The sequence below is a fragment of the Fusarium phalaenopsidis genome (assembly GCF_050370095.1).
Source record: "Fusarium phalaenopsidis strain FUZ10S chromosome Unknown contig_32282, whole genome shotgun sequence".
NCBI classification, from domain to species: Eukaryota; Fungi; Ascomycota; class Sordariomycetes; order Hypocreales; family Nectriaceae; genus Fusarium; species Fusarium phalaenopsidis.
This window is the reverse complement of record NW_028145415.1, coordinates 105975-133175: the sequence shown is the minus strand read 5'-3', so window position 1 is coordinate 133175 and position 27201 is coordinate 105975. Positions and strand designations below refer to the sequence as shown.

The following is a 27201-nucleotide window of genomic DNA, read 5'->3' as shown; positions in this document are numbered from 1 at the left end:
ACAGATGCTCTTTTTTATGGCCTTGCATCCATCAACAAGGTAGAATGGAACCCACTAACCGAGTCTCGCTCTTGTAGAACCAGATTGAGGAACCTTGCCTACGCTCGCTGCTGGACACCGAGATAACAAACCTGTGCAGGGAAGCTTTCAACTCGATTTGTTCAACCTGTGAGAATCATGGTGGGGAATGTATGTTTGTGGTAGTTCCAGGGTGGTCTCCTAGCTGTTTCCCCAGTCCAATTGGACTGTAGGATCAAGTTTCTCTTTCGCATGCATTTCCTCCCTTCCATAGCTCTGTTTAATAAAGGATATGACTTTTTTGGACACTGGGTTTTAATTTAGACATGTGTTCATAACTCTGTTCTCTGTTATGGTGGCTGATGGCTTCCTTTGAAATCGTGACTCGTTCACAATGTAAATGTTCACACTCACAGCACTGTAGAATGCTGGGAGTTTCCTCCTAAGTTTCTAGGTTCGAAAATCGAAGTAATAAAGCTTAAAAGCCCCCTGAGCTACCTCGGCATTGTCATCAAACGGTTCCGGAACTGCGCCTCTGAAACCAACCGCATATCCCAAGAGACTGCAGTTAAACTAAGCAAACTTGGACGGCAGCGCCCACAGGGTCTCTTGCCCAGTTTCCATCTGTGACACCATTTCCATGCCATCCAAGTCCTCGCCAAGCTCTAACTCGACAATCTCATCTTCTTCATCCTCCTCGTCAGAGTCATCGTTCTCTCCAACCAGCTGGGCTCCCTTGGTGAAGAGTTTGGATTGCAGGGGGCCTTCGTCACGGCGCTGGCGTGAAAGCCATCGCCGTTTGAAGACAAGCTTCTCAACCCTGATTCCGAAAATGAAATCGTCAGATGTTGTCCAACCCTCGGAGGATCGGTCTTGGCATTGGAAGTCAAAACGAGGACCGACGTTCACTGGAAGCCCAGTCACCTCTGAGACCCCTGCCTCCCCAAGAGCAGCAAAACTTTTCGAGGTGCTCATTTGGACAGATGGCTGGACGGCAACCTTGAGCCCCGTCACAAGATAGACCGGTGCCCAGTCCGTAGCCTCAACGTACTCTACCACATCAAGTTCCTTCATGCTGGCATGACGGTAGGCTGGCGAGGGAGAGAAGTAAAGAGTGTCAAGGCGGTGGAAGTTGTACTTGCACTCTCTGCTTGTCTCTCGTGACCCGCTCAACTCGCCACCGAGACCCTCGAAGCCGACCGCTTTGGCCCATATGCCCAACTCTCCTCTCCTCATATGGGAAGCCGTTGCCCGAAACCCATGTTGAGTATGAGAGAAGACTTTTTCTTCATCAATAGGTACGCGGCAATCTGAGTTGAGCACCTCTACATCTCTGAGGTTGGTGAGGATGCTGCCGAGCTGGATGGGGCCGTGTGGCGCAGGCCCGATGGAGAAATTGGGCGGAAGGTGATACGTCTGAATAAGACTCTGACAGAGGATAGAAGACATAGCTGTGAGTGGTTGTTCAAGAACTCAAGATGGCACCTGGAGTTTCAATCCAGAGAAAGATGTGGTTGCGAGGGTAGGTAAACTTTCGTGGGGATGCAAGGTGAAACGCGAGGTAAAAAGAGTAGCAGCAATGTTGGGAAGAGGGGTTCTAATCGAAAGCCCAGCTGGGATGCCACATTGATTGGCGTGAAATGACAAACACGTACTGTAGCTATTTTCAACCCAACGCCTAGGCTGACAGCCAAAACTTGCACATTGCGCCCCGCCTTGTCGATGCGCTGATAACCGGTTTGCCCTTTACACATTACGCCACTTTGCGACTCTACTATTCCTACTGTTGATTAGAGGTTCCATTACAATGCCCATGATCAAAATTTGTATCGCCGAGGATATACTAGGACAGGTGTGTGGCATCTCTAAAAACAAGACGCGGTCACAGGCTCAAATACAGGTTTTTAATGGCGGCTAGGAGCATTTGAGGAATACGCCACCCATCGTCACAAGATCCGAAAGTATTGTTAAGCTAGACGGAGCCTCATGTTTAATTTAATGTGACGTCATTGTAGAAATGGGATTATCACCCGTTAACAATAGCTGTCTGCCACTCAAACGTGTGCAATGACTCCTCAGTGGAACGCGGGTTCTCGGGGTCCAGAAAGACAGCGCAGAGAAATCCATTTGGGACATCCTGGGCGGTAGCTGGATCTACACAGCGTCAGTTAGCTCACCACGTTGAATGATATTACACATCGGACAAAGTGAAGTCACTCACGCCCCTCAGGTTGATGGTTTCTCCGCCACCCATAGCGGCGCCAGCATCGTTTCTCTAAGAAAACATCAGTCGCCTCATTTTCCGTGGGACCCTTGGGGCGCTCAGTGAGTGCCATGAGACCTAGGATTATGGCCAACTCGCCTCCCAGACCACGAGAGTCCGGTGCATCGGAATAGGGGTTACAGTATGAGCTAGGGATCAGTGCCGGCATCCAGCTGGGAGACTTTCCAGCTACGTAGCGCAAAGGACCCCCTGCATCCATTTCCACGGGACTGCCAGATGTCGTAATCTGAGACAGACCAACTCGTACTTCTCGTGGATGGTGGACTCTCAGGAGTTCCCAATTGCTAAGATACAGCAACGGGTCCTGATTGCTAGTCAAGATAGGCAACGAAGGGTTGCAGGCAAAAATTGCACATCGCTTGTACTCAGTGGCAACCCAATTGAGGCCTGATAAGGTGTCCATCACCCAGTTCATTTCTCCGTCGTAGCGGAGCAGGTATCCTGTAGGAGCGTCAGGGTCTCGATACCATTGGTATCCGACAGCCTCGGACACTTCACCGTCGTAGTAGCGCATAACTGTGCTCGGAATCTCCCCTAAGTATTGTTCGGGCGAGCGGGGTGGGATGAGGCTCCCGTAAGAATCCTCTTCAGGCTCAGATATGAGCAGTTTGTTGACAACGAAAAGGAAGCTGAGACCATCTTGGCCTCGTCGGGACCGACTGGAACCCCGTCGACCGCGAAACTTGAAGTTATACAATTAGCAAAGAAAATGAGGCATAGGGCCCAGGGCCGTGATTACTGCGCTTACAGAGGATCTGGCCCTGCGACTGGCCCATGGTCTTCGGGGTGTGAAGGTATAACTTGGCGACGATCTTTCCGGCACAAGATCCAAGGAGCCAAAATTGTCTTGAGGAAACATGCTTGGAGGATCAGATTCGCCAGGCGACAAGGTGATATTGCGAGAGACAATTAGACGCCGAATTGCATCATGGCTGTAGATGTCTGTCAGATCAAGAAGCGAATTTCCTTGGTCGTTGCAAAGATTCAGACCAGTCCGAGGATCTATCCACCAATCCAAAAGTAGGCGTTGCAGCCCAAAAGTCGCCATGCAAAACAGAGGGGAAGAGACTGGTTTGAGGTAGTTTCCATCCTCCAAGGCTGTTTCGCCCCATGTTTTAGCCCAAGTCTGGTACGCAAGGCTACTAGACTGTGGTGAACCTAGGAAGCGCTTCTCAAGGACCGTCAACCTCGCGTCGTGATAGGTAGGTTGATTCTCAACCTTTTGCACATATCCGAGTGTGTAGGCTCTGATGAAGGTGCAAAGCGGCTGTTTCGTGTCCGGTTGGAAGCTTGGTGCCGCATTCCCACCGCACTCGCACCTCGTCTTGCCCGCCGCACAGGGGTCCGTAGTGAGAAACTTCAGGCAAGCCATGGCAACAAAAGAAAAGGCTTCGCCAATATCACAGCGCTTTGTTTCGAAGTATTCTGCTGCTGAAGGGTGCTTGAAATGCCAGATGTCACGTTGGACGTCATAGTTGAGGAGGCTGCCACACAAACCGCCAATGCCCCCTATTCGGAGTAGTCTCTCATCTTCCCCTGCAAGCTCGTCTACTTCATCTGAGTGGGGGTCAATCAGCATTGCCATCGACAATTCCTGGGTATTCATGGGCTCATATGAGCATAAAGTCCACTGGAAGGCCCTCATAGCGAGGCGCTGCTTGTGTTCGGGGAGCCTCTCAAAAGCCTTCCACGCGATGTGACATGCTTCTTCGTCATCTAATAGACTCTCTTTAGGCTGTGGCAGCGCCTGCTTGGGCTGCGTTGCAATATGCTTTGTGGGTTGAAATAGACTTCGGAATGGCTCCCACAGATTCGCTGCTGTGTTGGCCGAGAACCACCCCAAGGTCTGCTCGGCCCTTTGTGAAGTCAACTCGGGCTGCTCCTCGGGCTTCTTCTCCACGTTGATGTTAGTATGAAGAGTGTCTGTAGCTGTGTTTTGGCTCAAGTGGGACTGGAACGCGCCATGCTCCACGGCCTGATGTAGGAAGCCATCAATCGTGTCATCTTCCCCGCTGCGGATATGATCCCAGGTGATAACTTCGTCGTGATCTGGAACCACGTCTTGAGGGTCTTGCAGGTCACGGGCTTCACCGACTTCTTCTCCATCATGTGAAGACGCCGCAGAGACGTTAGTTCTCTCATATAGGTCTCGTTGGCTGGAGGCGATGCGAGACAACTGATCGTCGGTCTCTCCTGAAATGCTATCCCCATCTGAGGAAAGCTCCACAGGCCCATCAATTGATATGATTCTTAGCGTAAGAAGCATGATTGTCCGGAGATGTCCAGCAATGTGCCGAGCAATCACTTCAGGAGGGAGGCTTGTTGTCGAAGAGGAACCTTTAGAGTCGCTTCCACGAATGGGTAAAGCCGATGTCTGATTGCCTGCCTGGGTTTTCAACCTTTTTTTATCGCTTTCCAAACCGATAATATCATCTGAAGCATTTCTCTTATTCTTGTCGTTGTCGTTTCTCGTATTCCGGAGAGAATCCTCCTGGTCCTGAATCGATAAACCACAAATGGGGCACTCGTTCCGCGGCCGCAGGTATGACGCCTGACTCTGTCGCACAATGCGCCATTTCTGTGGATCTGTAAAGACCGCCTTGTCATGTCCGTTGTCAAGATGTTTCTTGAGATCATCCGGGCTGGGATACTTGACAGTGGTGTCGTGGCACAGGGGGCAGATCCATTGCGAGGGCGCATGCACCACGCGATGCCACTCTGAGCCATGGGTTTCCAACATGTGCTGGAGCCACTTTCTTGGCGTGGCAAATCTAGGTAATGAAGAAGCCTTCATGCACTTCTCTGAGATGCAGACAAACGGCCTGTGATCTTCATTGACGTGCTGCCTTTGACAGGTTAAACAGTGCCGCTGTATGTGAGGCGTTGGGAGGGTAACTCACTGCCACTTGTCTCCATGGAAGGCCTCTTTCGGGAGAGGGCTGAAACACCAATCGCAAGTGTTGTTACTGTTGGCTGGTTTGGGATAGTTGACATGACTGACTAGGATAGACGCTGTGCTGCGCTTTGCGGAGGGTCCGTGAAGTCTGCCCAATCTGGATGATGCTTCTCTGCTATCTATCGTGGTAGGTCTGGATTGTGGCGCGATAGGTCGATGTTGAGGAACCTTGGGCGCTGTAGTCGGCCTTGCCAACATAATAAGTCCGCTCGAGCCCGTGTCACGTACAGACTCCCCCGGCGTCTCTTCGTCAGCTGAATCTTCCGGGATTGTAGATAACCGGGGGGCTCTGTGTTTTTGCTTCTTGTCTTGAGGCTCCACCTTTGCCCGTCGATAGAGATACAACCTGTATGTATCCGTCATGGAGACAGTCAGCTGCTCGCGAAGTTCCGCGCTTGCTGTACTGAACAGTGACATGAGAGACAAGGATGCTAGTTGGGTGAATGAGCTGAAATCTAAGCCTTCCGTGTGTTCCCGAGCTCGTCTAGCGTGGCTCATTGTCGATGACTGTCGTATAATCATCCCGACTTCATGGAGTCGTTTCAAAGCTTCAGAAACAACCTCGAAATTTTCAATGCTGAGGCGAGGAGAGTCATCCGAACGTGAATCCCCAGAACCTTCTCTTTCGGGCGAAACATCTCGCATATGAACTATCGGTGCTGTGAGAATATGGAAACAACAGCTCAAGGTTCCAAGTGCTCACTATAGGCCAAGTTCGCCTGCATCAAGTCCAGCCCTCGCAAGACCTGATCCTGAATTTCGGCATGGCACTGGAGCTTGCGGTCAAGGCTCAAGTCTCCATCGGCAAACACTCTCATCGAGGTTGCCCAGGTAGAAAACTGATGGCTGACCTCTGCAATCAGAGCTGCTCCGTTTCCATCGTTGGCACGGTTGAATCGCGCGATTTGCACCTCGAAAAGTCTCTCACACTCGACGGTAACATCATAAATCGGATGGTCCATCTCAATTATGTTCGCAGCCATATCGCCGACACGTCAGGGAGAGAACTGATGCAGGCTGGTAGGATGACTTCTTCGTTACCAGGTCGAAAATCAGGGAAGCGCCCAACGACTGCCCAACAACAACAACACGTTTCAGGCACGACCGGAATGCGAATTCAGCCGAAAGCGCGAATCGGAGAAGAACATTTTCCGATGAGGCCTGAGAGGCTATAGGTACGTGCGAAAGAACCAAGGCGAGAAATGTCGGTGGCTAAGCGCCAGCCTGATTTGTATTTTCAAATTTTCCCCTCTCTTGGCTCAAAACTACCAACAAAATCCCCTTGGGTGCATACAACATGACCATGTCAGAGCCCCCCGATGACGGTCAACTGGTCTCTATCACCAAATCACCAGGATGGAATTGCCTGCAAACACTCGGCGCCTGTGTGTCGGGAAGACTTGAACGATTCTCACGACTCGGGAAGCCTCATGATAGACCAAAGAAGCGCGGAAACGATGCCGCCTTGATCGAGATGGACCTGGATCCTATTCTCAGAGCAGCTCCTCGTGTGGTCGATGTGACAAAAGAGGCTTTCGACGAGATGGATTGCACAGCACTGAATCTTCTTCGCTCGCTAAACACCATGGCCAACCTGCATCTCATCGTGGGCGAGAGTGAGACTGCTTCGACCAACCCGAATGGGGAGCCAGAAACGCTTAGTAGCGAGGAAAACCGGTTGGTGGGACTGAGAGCCAGTGTGGACAAAGTTGTCACGTTGGGTGTTGACTTTGAACGGCTCCATAAGCTGATGAGCTTTCTCGTCTCACTATCCACCTTCAACGACCAACGGCAGTTTAGCATCGCAACTGGGTCACATCCTCTATTCGTCCTGCCCCTAGGAGATACTGGAGACTTGGCCATAGGCCGTTTGAGGAGATGGAATGAAATCTTGAAAACGCTGTCCGGCAGGGCTCAGTCACGAGAGGATTGCTCGTTTGTTTCACCAGAGCCAACGACAGAGCCGCTGGGATGTGGGTTATTGAATGAGCGCCGGGGAGAGCGCGTGACCGGTGTTGTCGAGCCTATCCTCAAAGAGTTTCGACAACTGAGCTGTGTCAAGAACACAACACATGAGATCCGATTACACATATCAGAGGACCTGTACACTGGTCGCCCAGGCTGCCAGCATAACCTGGACATGTTCATGTCCTGCTGTCCTGGAGGCAATCTCATATGGCAAAAAGCTCAATGCGGCGATTTTCCGTGAGTGGTATCTTGTGTTTTATTGGTGACTGTTGACTGAATATCCCAACCAGCGTCCGTGGTGTGGCCAAGGAGTGCATCTGTGACAGCATCAGCCGAGCAATGCGCGGCAGGAGGATGCTCCATATTCTGGTCGACTGCGAAGGGCTGTTTGACGTAACTGAAAGCCTGCCCGCCGTCCATCTGCCCTGTGACAGCTTCGATGGGGCATCGCTCAGCGAGCTGCTCAGGCAAGATGTTTTCAAACCGATCGATGTCCAGGCATACCTTGACAAGACAGCAGAAACAAAATTCGATTCGGCAACAAAAGCCCAGGTGGCCCTTGGGCTTTCGCAATGCCTCATGGACTTCTTTGACAAGGGACTTGAGCTGGCCTCCCACAGCTGGGTCGCTGATAACGTCCACGTCCGGGAGTTGTCTGCCAATACCAAGGGCGGGAAGCGACGTCTCCTGTATGTTTCGCTTCGGCCAAGCCTTGACCCTGATGTCGCGTCGGATATGGCCAAGATGTTCAACAGCGGGAACCCTGTAGTGCTTTCATTTGCAAAGCTACTTTTGGAAGTTCTAGACGGCAAAGCTATTGACATCTCGATTAAACCACACGACGATGACAATATCTTGAGCTGGTCTGAGCTGGGGGATGTTGTTGAGAGGATGCTTCGCGACCGGGGTGGGGACCCATTTGCCTCCCAGTATTTAGAGGTTGTGGAAGGCTGCCTGGGTCTCTGGGCAACTTTACGAAGCTTTGACAACCGTACAGATCTTTCAGCCACTAGTCGGTTCGTTAGGAAGGTGATATACGAAAGGGTGGTTCACAAACTCCAGCTAATTGCCAATTTTGAGCAAACAAAGCGGAACGGATCAAGCCTCAATACGAGCCGCGAGCGACGAAAACGGAAGACCAAGGATCCTATGTTTGACCAGTCGCCTGCCAAGAAACTGTCATTTGTACCCCAAAATCCAGCTGGGCCAACGCCCCTGAGTTTGGTTAACGGTCATAAGCTAGGTGTATCACCTGATGAAGCGGTCGCGGCGGCTGAGGAGGAGCAGTTCACAGACCCCGCGGAAGATGACTCAGATGGATATGGTCGATCATCTCTTTACGATGATCAAGGAGAAACAAGTCAGTCGGATCGAATAGCAGCAAAAGGCTACTTGAGCGACCTTGCCGAGAGCACCAAGAGGTATATCAAACCTCTGACCCAGGACACGCCCAGCGAGAGGAGACCGATCAAGCTGGCCATCATCGACAGTGGGATTGACCTAGATAATCCTCGGATCCGTGCCCGAAAACGCCAGATCGGAGACACAAGGAACTGGACAAGCGATCAGCCTGATGAGTGTGACGATGGCTGTGGCCACGGAACCCATGTTACCCGGCTAATATTAGAAGTTGCACCAGCTGTCGAGGTTTACGTTGCCAAAGTGTCACAGAGGAAGAAGTTTGACTCGAGGGTCTCCGGTCAGATTGCACAGGTATGAGTACCGTGGCTATAAGACTAGTAGTCATACTAACTGTAGTTCAATTGCCAAGGCTATCGAGTGGGCAACTAGCGTATGGAAGGTCGACATCATCTCCTTATCAATCGGAATGGACGGCGAGGATGACACAATCAAAAAGGCCCTTGACAAAGTACTGGACCCACCTCACGATAGTCCAAAGAAGGTGGTAGTGATGGCAGCAGCATCCAACTGGGGCGGTAATCGGCATATTGCATTCCCAGCCTGTTATGAAGACATCATTTGCGTCCATTCAACCGATGGCTTTGGGAACCCGAGCAAAACAAACCCAACACCACAAAAGGGCAAAGACTTTGCCGTGCTCGGAATGTCAATCAAGTCTAGCTCCAAGGGGAAGGATAAGAAGAGGATGGAAGAGTATATCTCGGGGACTTCGTACGCCACGGCCATCGGTGCAGGGATCGCGGCCAACGTTCTCGACTTTGCGAGGCGAGACCCGAAGCTGTGGGATGACGAGAAGGGGTGGTTATACTCGTCTTGGGGAATGTCGCGGGTGTTTAGGAGGATGAGCGAGGAGAGACGAGATTACCGGTATGTGACCCCCTGGAGGTTGTTTGATGGGCGACCAGAGGAAGAGGTCTGGCGAGATATACGGGGTGCTCTAAAGGCATCGATATGAAGCCGGATGGGATTGACTTTCAGCCTGGGGTAGATCTATTCAAGTACTTGTTTCTCATAGGAGTGCCGAAAGCTTCATTATCTACGTATCTGATTAACTTAAGGACACTGTAATATGAGGGGAATTGGAAGTTCTGCTCGTCTTGGGTGATGTCGTGCATGTTTAGGATCATGAGCGAGGATGGGGCCGGTTACCAAAATGCGATGCCCTGGATACTTTTGACGGAAGGCCTGAAGATGATATACATCGTAATATCAGGAGTGCACTGGAGCCGGATGTATGATCAGAGGTCTCTGCCTCCTTATATAGGTAGGTATCGAATCGGTACGAACCCAACAGGCGTGTTTGAAGCCGAGCTGAGCATGGATGAGTCACGGAGTTGGCATGAAACCGGTAGCGCCTGAAAGTGTAGAATGGCAAGGGATGGAAGTTGTTGTCATTAATGGCGTGTCCAAGAGTAGGCATCTGGCATGTTGTAAAAAGTAATAATAATAGTTAACACAGAGCGGCACTGAAACTCAATGCCACTGGACATTGTAAAAGTTCATCAGGTTCATCAACGGCGTATACTTTCCACCACTTTGCTATATCATTTGCTAGTCTAGCTACTTTGGACCCAACTAACAACTAACATTCAGCAGCAGGGGATAAACTCTTCCCCCTCTCCCTCATTCACATCTCGCTCCATATCTACATCAGATACCAGAGACGCTGACGATGGTGGGTCTCTCTGAGTCGTACTCGACCCAGTGGGTGCCGCTGGTCAGCCACACATTGAGGTCGTAATAGTCGGGCTCTTCGTCAAAGAATCGATAGTTGTATGTGTCGTCACAGGCAATGGTGAGCCTCCACTGCTTGGGAGAGTACCATGGCGCCTTCTCGAGCTTATACCAGGTGATAGCGGTCCGGTCTCGGGTCTCGTCGTCTGTGTTGCCGGAAGTACCAACCTCCCAGTGCACCTTGACACCGGAGAACTTGGGTCCACTGGCGGCGACGATGTTGTCCTCGTCTTCGGGCTTGTCTCCGATGTCGTAATCGGCGGCCTTGACACGGTAGGTCTGGCCAGTGCTGGACTTGAGCTCCTGCCAGCCGATGTTGGCATCGGCGGGGGCTTGGCCTTGCTCCTGAGGTGGCTGTTGAGACATGACTGTGTAGGAGTGCAAAAGTTTCAAGGAAGAATATTTAACACTTGAGAGCAGATGAAATGATGGCTTGATGATCGAACTTGTTGGGATGGTGAGAGAAAGGCCAACAATGTCGGGAACATGCCCTATTTATGTTCAATAGGAACGTCTGTCTCTAGAAGCTGCCGCAGGCCACGGAAGCTATTGAGTCCTCCCTTTCTGCCTTGTGTATGAGATCACTCATCACAGATACTCAGACATAGAGAGCTCCTCAACAATCACACCATATCTTGGCGTTGTCGCAATCAACGGCTGAAGAACATGGGTTCAGCTCACGCTGTTCGGGACATGAGCAGGCATGTCGGGCGTAGCGCGAGTGACATCACAGAAGCTTCTCTATCTTCGTCAAGTTAAGGTTGCATTTGCTTGATAGTGTCGCTCAAGAGCCATCAATAGTCGCGGAAAAGCGTCGTTTTCTCCACAAATGCGGCTGAGTCAACGAACGATGCAGTTACTGATGCCCCAATGGTGGCGAGCTGAAGGCGGGGTTGGCACACGGGAGTGGCCTAGGCCATGTTCCCAAGGCACCCGTTACTCAATCCAGTAATTCCGACACGCCTCCAGCCAGCCACTGGGCTATTCTTGAAACAATATTGCTATCAATTGGGCCCTACAGGTTGATATCACACACGCACGTGTTTCAAGATACCTGCTCGTATGCTCGATCTGGAACACACAATGCTTATCCGCCTAGGCGCTTAAAAACAATAGTATTATGCGTGTTTCACTCGAAAGGCTCATGAGCAAGTAAAATGGGCAATCAGTATGTGGCGAGATTGCAAATGGCGAGCTGAGCGCTGGCAATGATTCATGGGATAATAGTTGGGGTGGCGAGGCTGGCTGAAAGATACCGAACGAGACAGCAAGATACCGAGACCTGCTATGGGCAGTAGTCGTTCTATATTTTGATGCTACATTTAAGAGAGTACAGTAACTAAACCAACAAGTCCTCGCCCACACATCCCTCCACATCTTGTCTCTTCTTTTGCATTCCATCACAATGGCTCTCAGCGACAACATCGGCGTCATTCCATCCTCTACCGATGGTGACGCTACAGAAGAAGTCATGATTGCCCCGATGATGGCGGTTAGGGGTGGACCAGGGGGGTTCTTTTTCCAGCCCATTCATGAAAGCCTGACTCTGGCTGCCCTGATCAATGGCAACTTTGGCGTGGCTTCAGGCACCACCTTGGACAATGCCAGCAACCATGACTGGGAATACATTCGTGGTGCTATCTGGAACGATGATCCTGGTTGCCTTCTCTTCGATGATAAGCGCGAGAACAACCATAAGTATTCAACCGGACTCCAATGGGGCCTTGCTTACAAGGAAGGGGCAAGCCAGTGGGCTGGGCCCCCTAACCCAGCCAGGTTGAAGAACCCAACTGGTCGCTCACACTATGGCGACCTGCAGTTCCTGCACTGCATGGCCTCCAAGGCAGGGGAGCCCGCTGATGAGACAAAGGGAAAGATCATGATTTGGCTTGAAGTCATGTACAAGCTCGCCAATGGGGAAGACGGAATCACTCCCCAGACAAAACCTCGAGACACAAAGCTCAAAGCGTTTTGTCCCGCGGGCTCGCTTCCAATGAGTTGGGATTCATTGGCCTCCTATCTTTCGGGCAACTCCGGATTCGTCGGGCTGGACATTGGACGTCGAGCTTTGGGTAGCATGTTTCACATCATCCAAGACTCATATGCCATTGGTCACACAAAGCGCAAGCCTTTGAACGAAGGCGAGAGAATCTCAAACAGTAAGTAGCCCCCCAAGACTCTAAGTAGCTATTGATGAGAACCTTGTCTGACACACTTCAGATCCGATCGTCTATAAACCTGGAGTGATAGACCTCTGGGGCCCCATCGAGAATTTTCACACCTACGGAGGTCAGGATGAGGGCTCGCATTCACACTATGACCATGGAAAAGAGTCGCTTCGAAATCCTGACAACTTGAGTGATCTATCTCAGTTCAATGGCCTTGTTGGGTGCCGTATGGCCATCGAGAAGTGCCAAGGGCTTTTGAAGCTGAAGCAGGCTGGGACCAAGTGGAGTGATGGAGTAGAGACGTATCTTTCTGGGGATGTCTTTGAATTATCTCGGGAAGCTTCTGGGGCAAACAACGAAGTGTAGGTGTAGCCGCCAAGTTCTTATTTCTTCCAGATTGTGATGTGACAGATCGAAGCACATTGTACAGAAGTTGAATCTTGTCTACCTGCCTTCCCTACATTCTTTGCTTGATTGTGAATCTCATTTGTTTGGCTTGTATCAGTGATATGTGAAGGAGCTTGCTCACAACATATCTGCCAGACGAACCGTCAACGAGATGTGATCTCGTGTGGGCACGATGTAATGCGACGCCCTCTGTGTCCACAAGTCAACAAGCCAACAGCTAGTCAGTTTAAGCATAAACACGCCATTTCGAAAGAGGGGAACTTGGCGGAGACAGTGAACCGTGCAGCCTAAGCAAGATACGAGCATGTCTCACTTATCGTGCACTATTGGAAATGTCTCACATTCGCGGGCTCGTGACCCTATGGCGGCATGGATTCACCTCGGCTCCAGCCAGCCAGCCACGAACATCAAGTGCAGGCCTTGGACCTGTCTATTGCACTTTGCCAAGGCGACAATTCGGGCGGGCAGCAGATCACACCCTTTGGTAGGTACGCCACCCCAATAGCCTATTCATGCGATGGCGCCTATCATCCAAGCGACGTCAAGTGGCGAGCTGGACATGGAAACAGGCGCCAGCACTCGCGAAAGCCTTGGGAGCCAAGATGTGGGAGGCTTTAGGTCAGCATAGCCAGTCTGTCTCATGATGCTGGCGTATATTTAGACAATGCCACGACCTAGTGTTTCCTCTTTCCCCATACATTCAGCTCAACGTTCTCTCCGCCGCATCATCTTATGGCACGTTTCCTAGCCCAGGCTTAACAGATGAGCGACATGGCCACCATCACTATCAATGGCAACACACTCGATCCGGAAGACACGGCGAATGTGTCTAAGGATGCTAAGGACTTCAACTTTATCTACGTCCAAGGCCATAACGACCTGCAAGTTGAAGAAAAACAGAAGCTGGCTGAGCTGAAAGTCGAGATCCAAGAGTATGTGGCAGAGTACACGTACTTGTGCCGCTACAAGCCTGAAGATCTGGAAAAGATACGAAGGCTCTCCTTTGTTAGGACCGCCAACGTGTAGGTCCCCCCCGTGGCATAGTTGGTAAGAAAACATGCTGACAATTATATGCAGCTACCATCCAGAGCTCAAGAGCACCATCACCCTGAAACAATTGGTTGAGGGCCAAGAGGATCAGAGAGAATACGAGGTTGATGTCATTCTCCATGACCGTCCCAATGTCAGTACGGCCGAGCTGGCGCCATACGTTGCCGAAAAGGCCGAGGTTGACATCAACGACCTGGAAATCGGCTCCAAGAAGATCAGGCTCACGCTCCACCAAGACAGACTCGACGACGTGGCCAGCCTTGATAGTGTCAACAGGATCGAGGAAGTGCGTCCCAAAACCGTCTACAACAACCATGCTCGTGAGATCCTGAGGGCCGATGACTTAGCCACGGCCTCCAGATATACCGGCGCTGGCCAGATCATCTGTGTGGCCGACACGGGCTTTGACCAGGGCAAAGCCGACCATGACAAAGTCCACCCAGCCTTTGTGGGCCGGGTAAAACATCTCAAATCCTGGTGGCTTCCAGATGATGCCAAAGATCCCGACGGCCATGGGACTCACGTTTGCGGGTCCATCTCTGGAAGCGGCATCTACACAGCTACTTCAAGCAAAGGCGAGGCACTTCACATCAAGGGAACTGCCCCTGGCGCGCTCCTGATGGTTCAGGCCATGTCGAAATGGAGCCCCAGTTGGAAGAAGTGGATTCTCAAGCCGCCCATGGAGATAGACAACCTTTTCGTCGAGGCATACGAACAAGGGGTTCGGATTCACAACAACTCTTGGGGCGACACTTGGGACAAGGTGGCAGGCCAGCGTGACTACAACGACGACGCGACCGCCATCGACAGGTTTGTCCACGAACATCAAGACTTTGTTGTCCTCATTGCGGCAGGCAATGATGCAGATGAAGAGAACCACGGGGAGAGCCAAATCGGTGACAATGGCGCAGCCAAGAACTGCATCACTGTTGGTGCCACTGGCTCAACGCGAGCCAACGATTCTTTCAAGTACAAGGTCGAGTCTCCAGGGCATTTGAGGCCCACGGATACAGCCCATTTCAGCAGCAGAGGCCCTACAAAGTGTTCCAAGAATTGCAGGTGTGAAGACGTCATTGGTCGCATCAAGCCAGACGTCGTAGCGCCAGGCGTTGCCATACTCTCGGCGGGATCACGCTCGACTACAGCCAACCAACGGTCTCTATTCAAGAGACGTTTTGGAAATTCGCAGGACGAGGACTGGTTCTTCATGTCTGGTACCAGTATGGCCACACCCCTGGTAGCTGGTTGCGTGGCGCTCATGCGCGAGGCATTACAGAAGATAGGGAAGCACCATCCCAGCGCGGCGTTGATCAAGGCTTTGCTGGTTAACGGGGCTGTTAACCACTCTAGCCCTGATGGACTCGGCTTTGACTATGAGCAAGGTTTTGGGTTGGTTGACGTCGACACGTCCATCGACATGATTGAGAAAGAAACGTTCGTCGATGGTGGAAACAAACTCGAGAAGAGCAAGTGGGATGCCCCTTTGCTGAGTAACATTCAAAAGGAAGATGGAGAATGGAAAAGTCAAGAGATCCCCCTTCCTAGCGGTCGCCATCGACTTGCCGTTACGTTGACATACCCCGATCCTGCACATGCCCTTCTGCAGAACAATGTGAATCTCATTGTGCGTGCTGGCGGAGAAGAGAGGCACGGCAACATGGGCACCGATCAGGGTTTTGACAAAATCAGTGAGTCCGCCGTTGCACTTTTAGTTGCATAAATGCTAACTGTGCTGTAGATAATGTGGAAAGGGTAATCTGGGACAATGTCCCTGGGCCAACGGCCGTGATTGTCGTGCGTGAGGGTGGCTTGACCAAGCTGAATTCAGAACAGTCATTTGCGGTCGCATGGGATATTTCGGCATTATAAAAGTGTTGACTCTGCCCATGTATTACTCACAAGGCTGAGATGAGTCGTAAAGGATTCAGTCAACGTTGGTGGCCATATACATTGCTAAACCCAGAGCGTCCCATTTAGAACAGGGCTTTGGCGAACCTTGATGACGGACACGTGTGACGAACAGAACAAAGCGGGGGAATTCAATCTTATACGAGTCAGTGTTGAAGAATTTGTTCTGCTAGATGAAGTTGAATAACCTCATAAACTATTGTATTACCATTCACATCTGGCTTTTTCCAGTTTATCTCCAAGATCCCTTCTTACAAATAAACGATCGTTTAGGTACCCTAGGGTGTTGGGTTTGTCTTGACGTCGTCCCCACCGAGCCACCCAATGTTACAGTGTCAATGAATACCCAGTTGAGGATAATAAGAGGCCGCCAACCCTGGCCAATCGCGACCATAACCCGGTGATCTTCGAAAGGAAATACGAAAAAGAAGATAGACGCGCCATTCCCTATATCTATTTGGAAATCCCATTCGAGCTGCTGACCATCTTGACGGTATCCCCAAAGTTTGTAAAGACAAAGCCGCGTGGCGCAGAATAAGCGCAGCTAAACCCAACAAGGATAACTCATTCGAGTTAACGACATGCCCAAGGTTCAGCCAATCGCCAGCGCGTGATGCTGAACGAGGAAATCCATTCGGTCCCCCGGTCAGCCCAGGGTCCACCAGCCATCAAACTCGTAAGCCACGCCTTGACCGTCTTGCGTTAGCGAGAAAACGCCCTTGAACGAGAACGATGAAGCTTGTCACTTCTTATTGGTTGGTAGCGTGTCGTCCACGGATGTCCCCGAGGGGACTCGACAACTGGATCGCATCAACAGCCACGACTAGGGATGGCTTTGTTTCTTTGGCTACTGGGCTGCGCCTACTTGTGACGAGAATGGTCGGTGTCAAGCCGTTTTTTCGGGTTGAGACATGTGAAGGGTGGTCGTTGTCGAAGATTAAATATCGGGCTTGGCCAGTCTTCAATTTCCATCCCAAGACACTCACTCAACCACCGACATCAACGACAACATCCACTACCGACAACACTATTACACATTCAACGACAATGAATATGCTCTACGGGCGATCATCCGACCATGGATGCACCGAACACGACCTTGGCATAGGTGAGCGAGAACCACTCAACACCATCGCCGACAAATTACTAACAATCGCTAGATGCACAAGACAACGTTGCAGGAAGCCTCTCCTTCCATCAACTCAGCACCATCATCTCTGGAGTTTGCGCCGCCATCTCCATCTGCGTGATGCTCGTCTTCAAGTCGCTTCACGCCACGCATCTTTCGAATCCAACAGAGCAGGTCAAGTAAGGACTTCAGACTCACTAAATAAATGTGCCCAGCTGACAATCTTGATAGAATCATGCGCATCGGAACTTTGATCACCATGTACTCCCTCATCTGCTTCCTTTCCGTTTGCTTTCCCAAAGCAGAGGTGTACATCCATCCTTGGTTGGACCTCGTCGAGGGTTTCGCTTTGGGATCCTTCTTCCTGCTCCTCTGCGACTACGTCTCGCCGCATCACGAACAGCGCGAGCTTTTCTTTGCTGCCGAGAAGCTTGGTGGAGTCAAGTGGTTTAGGGCAAGTGATCATTATCTGACCTGTATAGAAAAGCTGCTAACCTATCACAGACTCGTTGGCTCTTGATCTTCCAGATGCCAGTTGTCGCATTTGTCATCGCCATCGCTACCGACATTACTGCTGCAGTTGGAGTCTACTGTGAATGGGACCGCAAGATCAAGTCTGTCAAGTTTGTTCTGCGCTTGATTTCGACAATCTCTCTGGTCGCCTCAGTCCTTTCGATCCTACAGTTTTACCGCTTCCTCAAGAGGCATCTGGCTCATCACCAGCCGCTCATGAAGCTGCTGTCCTTCAAGATCGTCGTCTTTCTGACCTTTGTGCAAGGAGTAGGTGATGCTTGATAATAATTCGCCAAGGATCCTACTAACATCAACTAGATCATCTTTTGGGTTCTCACTGATAAGGGCGCTCTCAAAGAGACCAACACCCTGACCTTTGCCGATCTCCACATCGGAATCCCCAACATGATCATCTGCATCGAGATGGTTCCCCTTTCGCTCCTATTCATGTGGGCTTACCCATGGAGAGTCTATCTGGACAGTTACAGCATCGATGACGCCGAGGAACACCCCGGACGACCCTTGAAGTCCTACCAGGGAGGTCCTTTCGGCATTCACGCATGGCTCGCCATGATCAACCCCTCGGAAATTTTCAGGGCTATTCTTTTCGCCTTTAAGCATGTTGGAAGTATGAGGAAGGGATCTCAGGAACCCATTCTTGCGAATGAACCGGCTCCTCCCTATGACAATCACCAGCTGCGCAATTCTGGCGTGTAGATTATCAATGAGGATGCCCGCTGAGGCCTACCGGGGGATCGGCGATGTGTATGGAGCTGTTGAAGTTGAAGATGAAGGAAAATAATATGGTTGCCAACGATAGAGAGTGTAATAAACCAGCTGATCGCAATTTGTTCCAATCAAGTGACACGTGACTCCGCATCGGTAGCTGCTTTCAGCCTTCTTTGTTAGCCAACTGAGGGAGCGGTTCGCCAGCCGTCCCCAGACACCTAGTGAAGCAGCAGCGCTTAGGCAGCAAGGCGTACCTACCTCTAGGTCGTATTTAAAACCCATTCTCGTAATTCTGCTGCGCACTCCTTTCTATTTACCCCACGACCTTTCGTTTTATTTTATATTCTCTAGCGCAGACAAGTCACCAGCCCAACCACCTCAGTGATTTTAATGCTTATAAAGTCGCTAACCTTCAGAAATGCCTAGCGTAGGAGGTGTTGAAGTATTCGATTGAGCACAATCATCTGCCCCATTTCCGTTCTTCACTGCTTTTTATAGCGCAACATCTACTGTTCAGGTATGCCTTTGACAACGGTGGAGGTTCTTGACTCCCGTGTACTAACATTTGGAGAAGGATGGCATCGCCTCCTCTGAGTGCGCCGAGTCGCCTTCCAGCGCCCCTCCAAGGCCTCGATATTATCGAAATTCAGTCTCTCAAGGACGCCAGGCACAACCTCAATCTCCCAGAGGGAAAAAACCTCATCAGGCACGGTGCTTCAGCCATGGTATACCGGATTGAGAACCCTGCTGGCAGGGACAGCTATTTGGGGCCCTATCTTGCATGCAAGAAGATCGTACTAAATAGCGACGAGGATATCGAGGCCGTCAGATCGGAGATGTCAATAGTGCGGCATCGAATGACGTCGGTTCGCGATCCAACTCGCCTAAGAATTGAGGCAACGTACTACCGTCCTTCGGATAATTCTAAAACCCAAGGCACCGTATACATTATTCTAGAGGCCTGGATTGATTTGTCTCTGCAAACGTTAATCGATCACGCCATCGGCAAACCGGGTGCGGAGTTTGCGCCATGCTATCAACAGATCCTTCGAGATGACTGGCCGAAGGTTCTCTACTGGTTGTTCGAGTTCCTAGCATCTCTGACAAGAGACTCGGTTTTTCGCCCATTAATACGAAGGACGTTACCGCGCAAGCTTGACGGTAAATCGGGGACGCAGCCCCAGAGTCCGATGGGGGAAGTAGAAACCACTGGGTTCTGGGAAATCAATGAGACCGAAGGTCGAATGACTCAGTTCAACTCCAAATTAGAACTTGTCAAGATCGTGGATAACCCGAACATCCAGTCAGTCGATCGGATCTGGCATCGAGACTTGAAACCTGCCAACTTCCTATTCAAGTTCGCGCCGCGATCCGAGTAGGGGGAGAGGGCTGTCGAGGTTGCTCTGTCGATAGATAAGATGTGGGGAGACCTACCCTGTGGGCCTTTGCACGGCGTCAAAATGGGTCACGTGATACAGTTAAGTCAAACGGTTAATCGCCGGTCTAATCGGAGAAGTTTCGGATTGACTCACGTGCGGTGAGGTGTGGATAACCTCTGGTGCCTAATAGGTACCTGCAACAAAATCGAAGACATTCATGAGAGCTACTTCTGGCAATAATCATCCCCTTCAAAATATCTATACAAATTTAGACTCTTCCGTAAATATAGAGCGCTTTCTGCTATCTTTCTGCTAGGTTTCGAGCTATCTGAGGCAAGTCTAGGTATCCTATCCACGAAGGACTGCCGCTGGCGGCGTCTGCCATGCCAGTTAGTGGTTAGAGAGAGAGGTCTCAAGCGTCCACTAACAACTCAACTGTACTTAGGTACCACGCGATGTGCCAATATCGATATCATGCCGTCTATTATAAGGGTTGTGGATGTACGAGAGAAGAGCTGAGACTGGATGAAATTTGTTCCAGATATGACCAGGAAACAGATCAGGGATGCGAGGTTGTGCATGGTCAAAATGTGGAAGCTGTCGATCCGGACGCGCGACCGACAACGAAGAAAGGGAAGTGCCACGAAGGTTGTACTTCCAAGCCGAAACGAAGGACTTAGCATTGGTAGTGCAGCATGATAGTGTACAGTTGGTGCAGCTGCCTTTCTCATTATCGCCGAGGTAATACACCTCAGCATCTTGGTGGATGGAAACGCTCAAGCCTGCATACCTAGCTCGCATTCCAGTTCTTATTATCAGTAACGTCTCTAAAGATGACATCGGCCAACAAAAGTAACAGTCACAGCCATTACTCCATGGCGGCACTTGAACTCAATGCCACAAAATAATACACGTAACCTAGATGACTCCTTGCTCAGGGTTTACGATCTGCATTCTCCGAAAGCTTTCCAGTGGATAGGTGGGCATAGTACTTTCAAGCCTCTCAATAATATTAAGACTCTAGAGTTAACCCTAGATTTTCTTCCTTCCCAGGAGTGGGTCTTATCAGGGGCAAAGAGACTTGTTAACTTTCACATTAAGTCGCTATATAAAGATCTGTTGCCGTATAATACAATGCACAAGTTTCCAAACCTCACAGATAAAAAACTCCTGAGGACAAACAGGTAGATAATGGCCGCCAGCCCTGCCTCGGAGTGAGCCGATATGTGGAGACAGACCCTCCCAGGTCCACGCGGCCGGTAATTTGCAGTACGGGCCCTCTATGATTGGTGGAATGACATCTTCAACGCTCGAATCAACTCGGAAAACTCGGCAACTAACCACAAAACGCGTCGTCTCATCCCTTGATGTTTGTTTCAGGTTACAGTCGTAGGGCGCTATAAGCCAAGACGACGAGTCTAGAAGCGATGGGTCCGGAGGCCCTTCCCGTTCTTAGCCTTGAATCCGTAATGACCGGCCGAGATACAGACGAAATCGGGTCACGGCTCCTCCTTGTCAAGCCGCCATTTAAATATCTCTAGTCTCTCTCCAAAGTGAGCCGTGTTCAACAGTTCATTCATTTTTGCTATTCTGTGTAATTCTCCAACCACTCTCATTTCGTCAATCATTTCACAACCAACTTCCATTCTACTTTCATTACTCTTTACAAGATGCAGCTGACTTCCTTCCTCGCCTCGGCTCTGCTCGCAGTGTCCGCTGTCGCATCCCCGACTCCCACCCTCGACAAGCGGGCGCAGACCATGTGCGGTAACTGGGGTACCGTTCAGACAGCCGGCTACACTGTGTACCACAACAACTGGGGCGCCGGCCAGGCCACCTCTGGACACCAGTGCACTACCTTTGACCAGGTCAAGAGCGGCAACTCTTTCGTCTGGTCGACTGAGTGGAGCTGGGCCGGCGGACACGGCCAGGTCAAGTCGTATGCCAATGTCGCCCTTGAGAAGGTCAACAAGAAGCTGTCCCAGATCAAGTCGATCCCCTCCAAGTGGACCTGGAGGTTTGTACACACTCAATAACCTATATGCACGGTGGCTCACACTTTATAGGTACACTGGCACCAACCTGGTGGCCGACGTCTCCTACGACCTCTGGCTTGCGCCGTCTGCTTCGGCCAATAACCAGTACGAGATCATGATCTGGGTTGGCGCCTACGGCGGTGCTGGCCCCATCAGCTCGACCGGCTCTGCTATTGCCACCGTCTCTATTGCTGGCAGCAGCTGGAAGCTCTTCAAGGGCCCGAACGGGGACACGACCGTCTTCTCCTTCGTCGCCACCAAGAACGTTGGCAACTTCAACGGCGATTTGAACGAGTTCTTCAAGTACCTGACCTCCAAGCAAGGCGTCAGCAAGAACATGGTCATCACCAGCCTTCAGGCCGGAACCGAGCCCTTTGAAGGTAAGAGTCGATTATCATTCGAGATGTGGTATAAAAGCTAACTATTGTAGGTTCTAACGCTGTGTTCAAGACCTATGATTATACCATCAAGGTCAACACCAACTAGGGAAAGTCTAGGGAAAGAGCTGTGGTATAGCTTTTAGAGTATAAACAAGTCTCTAGCTGGGCTGGAGCCTACATTAATTCGAATTGTACATATCTACATTACATAGGACCTATATCGGCTTTAAATGGGCTTTACTAGGGCTGGCACTTGGATTACTTGAGGAGCTGTGTAGTAGTCTCGGGTGATGTCTGTCACCGGTGGCTAATCTTGATGACTTTGTTGGAAACAGATAATCCATTACTATTCCCATCGGTACTGACCCTCTTCATAGAGTACCCGATGTCGCCGACTACCAGGGCCGATAGAGGTGCGGCGCTTTGGCATCATGCGCTCCATCAGACGCCTTCGCTGGATTTCCTCTTCCTCCATCTCCTCCTTTCGAGCCCGCCGGCGAGCCTTCTCTTCGCGACGCTCCCGCTCCAAGTCAAGCCGCCGCACAGCCTCGATAAGCTCTGCTTCACGATTGGGAAACTCGACCGAGGGCTGCTTTCCCTCCCCCTCCTTTTCCTTCCCCTTTCCCTCTTCCTTCTGAGATAGCCGGCGAGCCTCCTCTTCGTAGCGCTCCTGCTCAGCTTTGAGTCGCCGTACGGCCTCAACAAGCTCTGCCTCGCGATCAAAAACCCCGGCTGAGGGCTCCATTTCCTTTCCCTCTTCCTTCAGAGCCCGCCGGCGGGCCTCTTCATCGCGGCGTTCCTGCTCAAGGTCATCCCATCGTACGGCTCTGACAGTATCTGCCTCAGGATCGAGCACCTCGACAGGGGGCCGCCGGTAAGAAGGGCGTTGGGGCTCAGGAGGAACCGGTGGACGATCGCTGATCTCAGCATTTGCCTTGTTAATGCGAGCCCGAAGTCGTTCGTCTGCATCTTCCTGTTGCCTCCTCTCCCGGCGTCTTTGCCGTCGCTTCTCTCGCTCTTCGTAGTCGTCATTCAAACTACGGGCAGAGCGAGGGACATCGGATGCATGGCGGGGATGAGTCGACTCCTCCTTCAAGCTGCGGGTAGAGCTGGGCACATCAGAGGCATGTCGGTGGCGTCTCGGTCGGGAATCGTCAACAATTTCGATCTCGACGCGAGGGCGAGGGCGCTCCTCAACTATTACTGGTCGAGGACCTATCGTGTCATAGGGCAAGGCGTTGGGTGTAGTGTAGGGAGTGGGCGGGTTGTCGACTATGACAATACGCTCACGGCGAGATCCCACAGGGGAGTTTCCGCTGTTCAAATCTCGCACCTTCTTCCCGTCGACGTAGATACCTGAGGTACGAGTCTTCCGTCGAGGGTTTTTAGGGCGTGGGGTATCATCTTCAACGTCGGCCTCGAAGGCATCGTCGGGGTAAGGGTGTGAAGGGGGAGGTCGTGTTTTAAAGGAATCACTTTGAGGAATGGGGTACGGGTGGTAGTTACCATACAAAGGATCATTTTCAGCAATGGTATACGGGTAGTAGCTACCATCGCTTACCGGTTGATGGAAGGTCACGGGGACACTTGCATACCGGGCCTGAGGCGCTGAGGCTGCAGATCCTTGGTTGTCAATAGTCGAACCTGGCCTTGGGGGTATTTGACTGGATGAGGAGCCGCCTGGTGCCTTTCCAGGGGAAGATGATAGGGATTGGCCTTCTGTGAGTGGGCGGTCCCGGCGGTCCAGATCCATCACCTTTTCACCATTGATGTAGACACCCGATTCCTGTTTCTTCTTGCGATTGGGGTGATCGTCTTTCTCCTCCAGAGACGTAGAACCGGTCGACGGCGCACCTGGCGGCCGAGTTGTTTGACTAACAGAGTCAGTACCATCATCATTGACTGGATTGTGGCCCCTGTCCCCAATTTGGCCACTTGGGTTGCTGTCAAGGTCGATCGAATGACCATACCGAATGACCAAAGTACAAAAGATGGATAGACCTACGTTTTAGAGACAGTATTTCCTTTGTCTGGGTCGTGGTTGAATGCGTAACCCATATCCTCGTCGCGGGAGCGACCGTAGATGAGAAAGTCTCGACTTGTTAGATCCTGATTCTTTGGTCGGGTATCCTGTTTCGGCTGGATGACGGAGTTTGGTATGAGTAGAAGCCACTCTTCGAAGAGATCGGGAGCGGATTTGAAGAGTGGGATAAGTGCATTCAAATATCTCTGCAAAGAGCGCCAATGCGAGCCGGGTACTCTTCGATATGTGAATGATGCCAACAAAAGAGCGTCATCCAAAGGTGGTGTTTGTTCGGGCTGGGAGGCCTGGAGAATCGCAATGAATTTCTCGTAAGCCTCTGGCTTGTCCTGGAAGCGATCCTTGATTGTTATTAGTCGTCTGTGCTTGGGCGAAGAGCCGTACGGTAGAGGTAGACCTACCTTGATCTTGTTAATCAAGCTAACAGCAGCGTCGATCTGGCTGGGGTCGTGTTTCTCTGTTTTTTCCGGTTCCGCCCCGAAGAGATACGTCACGCCATGTATAGACTTGCTTTGCTTCAAATCGACAGCTTCAGTATTGGCAAGCTCTGGCGCGGCTGTGTTATCAACCTTTTCCTGCCCGGATGTCTCGTCTATAGAAAATGTCAACAAATCGACTTTTTCTAGGTCCGCTGGAATATCCGGTTCTCCAACTAGGTGAGACTGTGCCGTCGGGTTAGGCTTTGGATCCTCATCTTTCTTTGGAAGGATAACCTCAGCGCCTTTTCCAGCAGTTGCTGTTTGGGCGTGAACAGTTTCAGCATTGGCGGGCCCTTGTGTGGCCGCCTCGCCAACTTCATCCTGCTCAGACGTCTTGTCAACGGGAACATTCGACAAATTGACGTTCTCTGCTTCCACTGGAATATCCAACTTTGTAACTGGGGGAGCCTTCGTGGTCGGCTCAATCAGTGTTTCAGGTATCACGTCTTCCCTTGGAGAGTCAACCTCGGTGTCTTGTCCGGGAGTGACTGCCTGGACATGGGCCGCTTCAGCATGGACAGGTTGTTGTATGAGTGCGCCATCAACTTCATCCTGTCCAGATGTTTCGCCCACAGGAGCTTTAGAAGGACCGACCACCTCTTGTTCCACAGAAAGATCCGAACTGTCATCTGTTCCGGCATCGATAACCTCTATTCTTGCCAGCTGCTGTTGCAGCATCGACTGAAGAATTGGGTCATCATCAACATTCTCGGACCAATCTCTGAAGGTTATGGTATCGAAAATTCGACTGGAAATCTGGGCCTCGCTGTCCCCCAGATCAAGCTCAACGTAAACATCCCCCAAAAAGTTGACTGAAATACCTTGAGTCACCTGAGGGGCCCAATGCTCCCAGAAGCTTCCTGCCCCATCTTGAAGCATCTGTTCCTTTTCTTCCTCCATCTCTCTAATGGTACTTCTGCTTCGTGGTCGCGACCCGTCAACACTGTTGTTTTCATCCCCAGCATCATCTGGGATCTCGTCTTGGTAGCTTGGAAGTGATTTGAGGGCAAGGGATCTCAGGTGCCCAGCGAGGTGATCCTCGAGACGGCCGTCGACTTCGGACTCTTCTCTCCCGCACAGTGGGCATGATGGGAACAGCTTGGTTGTCTTACGGCTGTTCCTGTTTGCCACCACTCGGAGTTGCCTGTCGCTGAGCTTGGTGTCGTGCACCTCCCGCATGTGTTTCATGTAGTCCTCGAGGGTAGAGAATGGGCCCATCTCGCGATGAGAAGAGCATCGCCAAACCTTGCTGTGTTGATGCAAGTGACTAAGCCATTCATCGCTGTGAGCATAGAGAACATCAGGCTGATCACAGTCCTCGAAAAGACAGACGTAGGGGTCTAGGTCATTCTTGACGTGATTTCTAGAACATTGATCAGCATAGTCCCAAAACGGGTCATGAGTACTCACTGCCACTTTCGCTCATCAAAGACTTCAGCGGCTGGAAGGGCATAGAGGCAATACGGGCAGGTGATTTCCCCTATTGCTCGAAGGTCCGACTCCAGAAGTTCCCGGAGACTAGGTTCCGTGCTCCCTGCCGCCTCGGCCATTCGTTGGCTTCTGAGCTTCTCATACCTCCGCTTGGCAGCGAAGCCTGGCGCGGGCGGATAGGCCAGGACCTGGTGTTTCCCCGACGCGATTGTCCTGCTTGCTGAGACGACTGATGGACTTGAGGAAACTATTTTGAACTTCTCTGGAGCCAAAGTGGTGGCGCTTCTGATTTGTGAGGGCGCTACTTTGGCCGCGGGCCTCTCCGCGGCGGCCTTTTGGTCTTTCTTCTTTGACGGGGCTTGCAATGAAGATACTGCTTTTGGTTGAGCATCAGGTAATGTGACAGAAGCTTGGGAAACCGTGTTTTCAGAACGGATAGAAGTATTCCCCTGGCGATGCCTCCGGTACAAGATTCTTTTCCGTCTGAGAAGCATGGCTCGAGCGAGCCTCTGCCGGATGGTTTCGGTGATACCAGGAAACCAATCGCCGATGTGATGTTCAAAATGGCCCAGAAGGAGTGGCTCGACGTTTTCGCCCTCTTCATCTTTGATTTGGAAGTTACTTGCTTTGAGCACCTGAGTATCTTTGCTGGCCCGACGAATTGTGTTGGAGATCTTGTTGAGACGAGTAATCTCAGCGGCGATATCAAGAAATGATTGCCCCAACCGATCGTTTGCTGTGGTGGAGACATCTGTCGTTGATGATTCTGCCAGTTGAGCAAGGGATTTCGAGCCTATTGTTGTTAGTTGTATGTACACGAGACTGGACCCTAATGGGAGACCTGCAGGTCTGAATACGATAGTTGAGGGACTCCAGCAAACCAGTGACTACACTCTGGACCTCCGAGGCGTATCGCAAGCGATGATCCATGGAAGCTGACCCCGGGGCGAATACGCCGATACTGGTAGCCCAGCTGGAGAACCTCGCAAGTTGGTCCTCCACCATCGAGACCTCCCGCGGATGGACTGAAGATGCGCTGATAAGGCATTGCTGGAAAGATTCTAGGCACTGGTTGGCCGAGGCGGCCACAGTTGGGCCCTTCAGCTCCGGGCTGGGGTCTGGGTCCGCCATGATGACCAGCCTGCCCGATCAAGGGCCGAAGATAGGA

The 27201-nt window shown here is 51.3% G+C and overlaps 9 protein-coding genes across 9 annotated transcripts; 5 read left to right on the top strand and 4 right to left on the bottom strand.

The window, feature by feature from the left end:
• Positions 1-591: 591 nt before the first annotated feature.
• On the bottom strand, positions 592-1467 carry LRP88_01795 (uncharacterized protein; the record flags this gene model as incomplete). The annotated part of the gene is made up of 1 exon (XM_083238469.1): positions 592-1467. One exon carries the CDS (start codon positions 1465-1467, stop codon positions 592-594), a length of 876 nt encoding a protein of 291 aa, XP_083105577.1.
• Positions 1468-2044: 577 nt separating this feature from the next.
• Positions 2045-4568, bottom strand: LRP88_01794 (uncharacterized protein; the record flags this gene model as incomplete). Its single annotated transcript, XM_083238468.1, has 3 exons — positions 2045-2172; positions 2240-2836; positions 3461-4568. 3 exons carry the CDS (start codon positions 4566-4568, stop codon positions 2045-2047), a joined length of 1833 nt encoding a protein of 610 aa, XP_083105576.1.
• A 1987-nt stretch (positions 4569-6555) lies between these two features.
• LRP88_01793 (uncharacterized protein) lies at positions 6556-9700 on the top strand (the record flags this gene model as incomplete). The annotated part of the gene is made up of 4 exons (XM_083238467.1): positions 6556-7463; positions 7517-8939; positions 8998-9515; positions 9664-9700. The coding sequence occupies 4 exons, from the start codon at positions 6556-6558 to the stop codon at positions 9698-9700; spliced, it is 2886 nt and encodes a 961-aa protein (XP_083105575.1).
• A 598-nt stretch (positions 9701-10298) lies between these two features.
• LRP88_01792 (uncharacterized protein) lies at positions 10299-10748 on the bottom strand (the record flags this gene model as incomplete). Its single annotated transcript, XM_083238466.1, has 1 exon — positions 10299-10748. One exon carries the CDS (start codon positions 10746-10748, stop codon positions 10299-10301), a length of 450 nt encoding a protein of 149 aa, XP_083105574.1.
• A 1039-nt stretch (positions 10749-11787) lies between these two features.
• Positions 11788-12916, top strand: LRP88_01791 (uncharacterized protein; the record flags this gene model as incomplete). The annotated part of the gene is made up of 2 exons (XM_083238465.1): positions 11788-12541; positions 12603-12916. The coding sequence occupies 2 exons, from the start codon at positions 11788-11790 to the stop codon at positions 12914-12916; spliced, it is 1068 nt and encodes a 355-aa protein (XP_083105573.1).
• Positions 12917-13729: 813 nt separating this feature from the next.
• Positions 13730-15877, top strand: LRP88_01790 (peptidase S8/S53 domain-containing protein; the record flags this gene model as incomplete). The annotated part of the gene is made up of 3 exons (XM_083238464.1): positions 13730-13980; positions 14036-15696; positions 15747-15877. 3 exons carry the CDS (start codon positions 13730-13732, stop codon positions 15875-15877), a joined length of 2043 nt encoding a protein of 680 aa, XP_083105572.1.
• A 1086-nt stretch (positions 15878-16963) lies between these two features.
• On the top strand, positions 16964-18275 carry LRP88_01789 (OSTA/TMEM184 family protein; the record flags this gene model as incomplete). Its single annotated transcript, XM_083238463.1, has 5 exons — positions 16964-17024; positions 17077-17224; positions 17277-17484; positions 17550-17825; positions 17877-18275. 5 exons carry the CDS (start codon positions 16964-16966, stop codon positions 18273-18275), a joined length of 1092 nt encoding a protein of 363 aa, XP_083105571.1.
• Positions 18276-21336: 3061 nt separating this feature from the next.
• LRP88_01788 (uncharacterized protein) lies at positions 21337-22188 on the top strand (the record flags this gene model as incomplete). Its single annotated transcript, XM_083238462.1, has 3 exons — positions 21337-21683; positions 21733-22082; positions 22133-22188. The coding sequence occupies 3 exons, from the start codon at positions 21337-21339 to the stop codon at positions 22186-22188; spliced, it is 753 nt and encodes a 250-aa protein (XP_083105570.1).
• A 240-nt stretch (positions 22189-22428) lies between these two features.
• On the bottom strand, positions 22429-26218 carry LRP88_01787 (uncharacterized protein; the record flags this gene model as incomplete). Its single annotated transcript, XM_083238461.1, has 4 exons — positions 22429-23956; positions 24088-24464; positions 24525-25965; positions 26013-26218. The coding sequence occupies 4 exons, from the start codon at positions 26216-26218 to the stop codon at positions 22429-22431; spliced, it is 3552 nt and encodes a 1183-aa protein (XP_083105569.1).
• Positions 26219-27201: the final 983 nt, after the last annotated feature.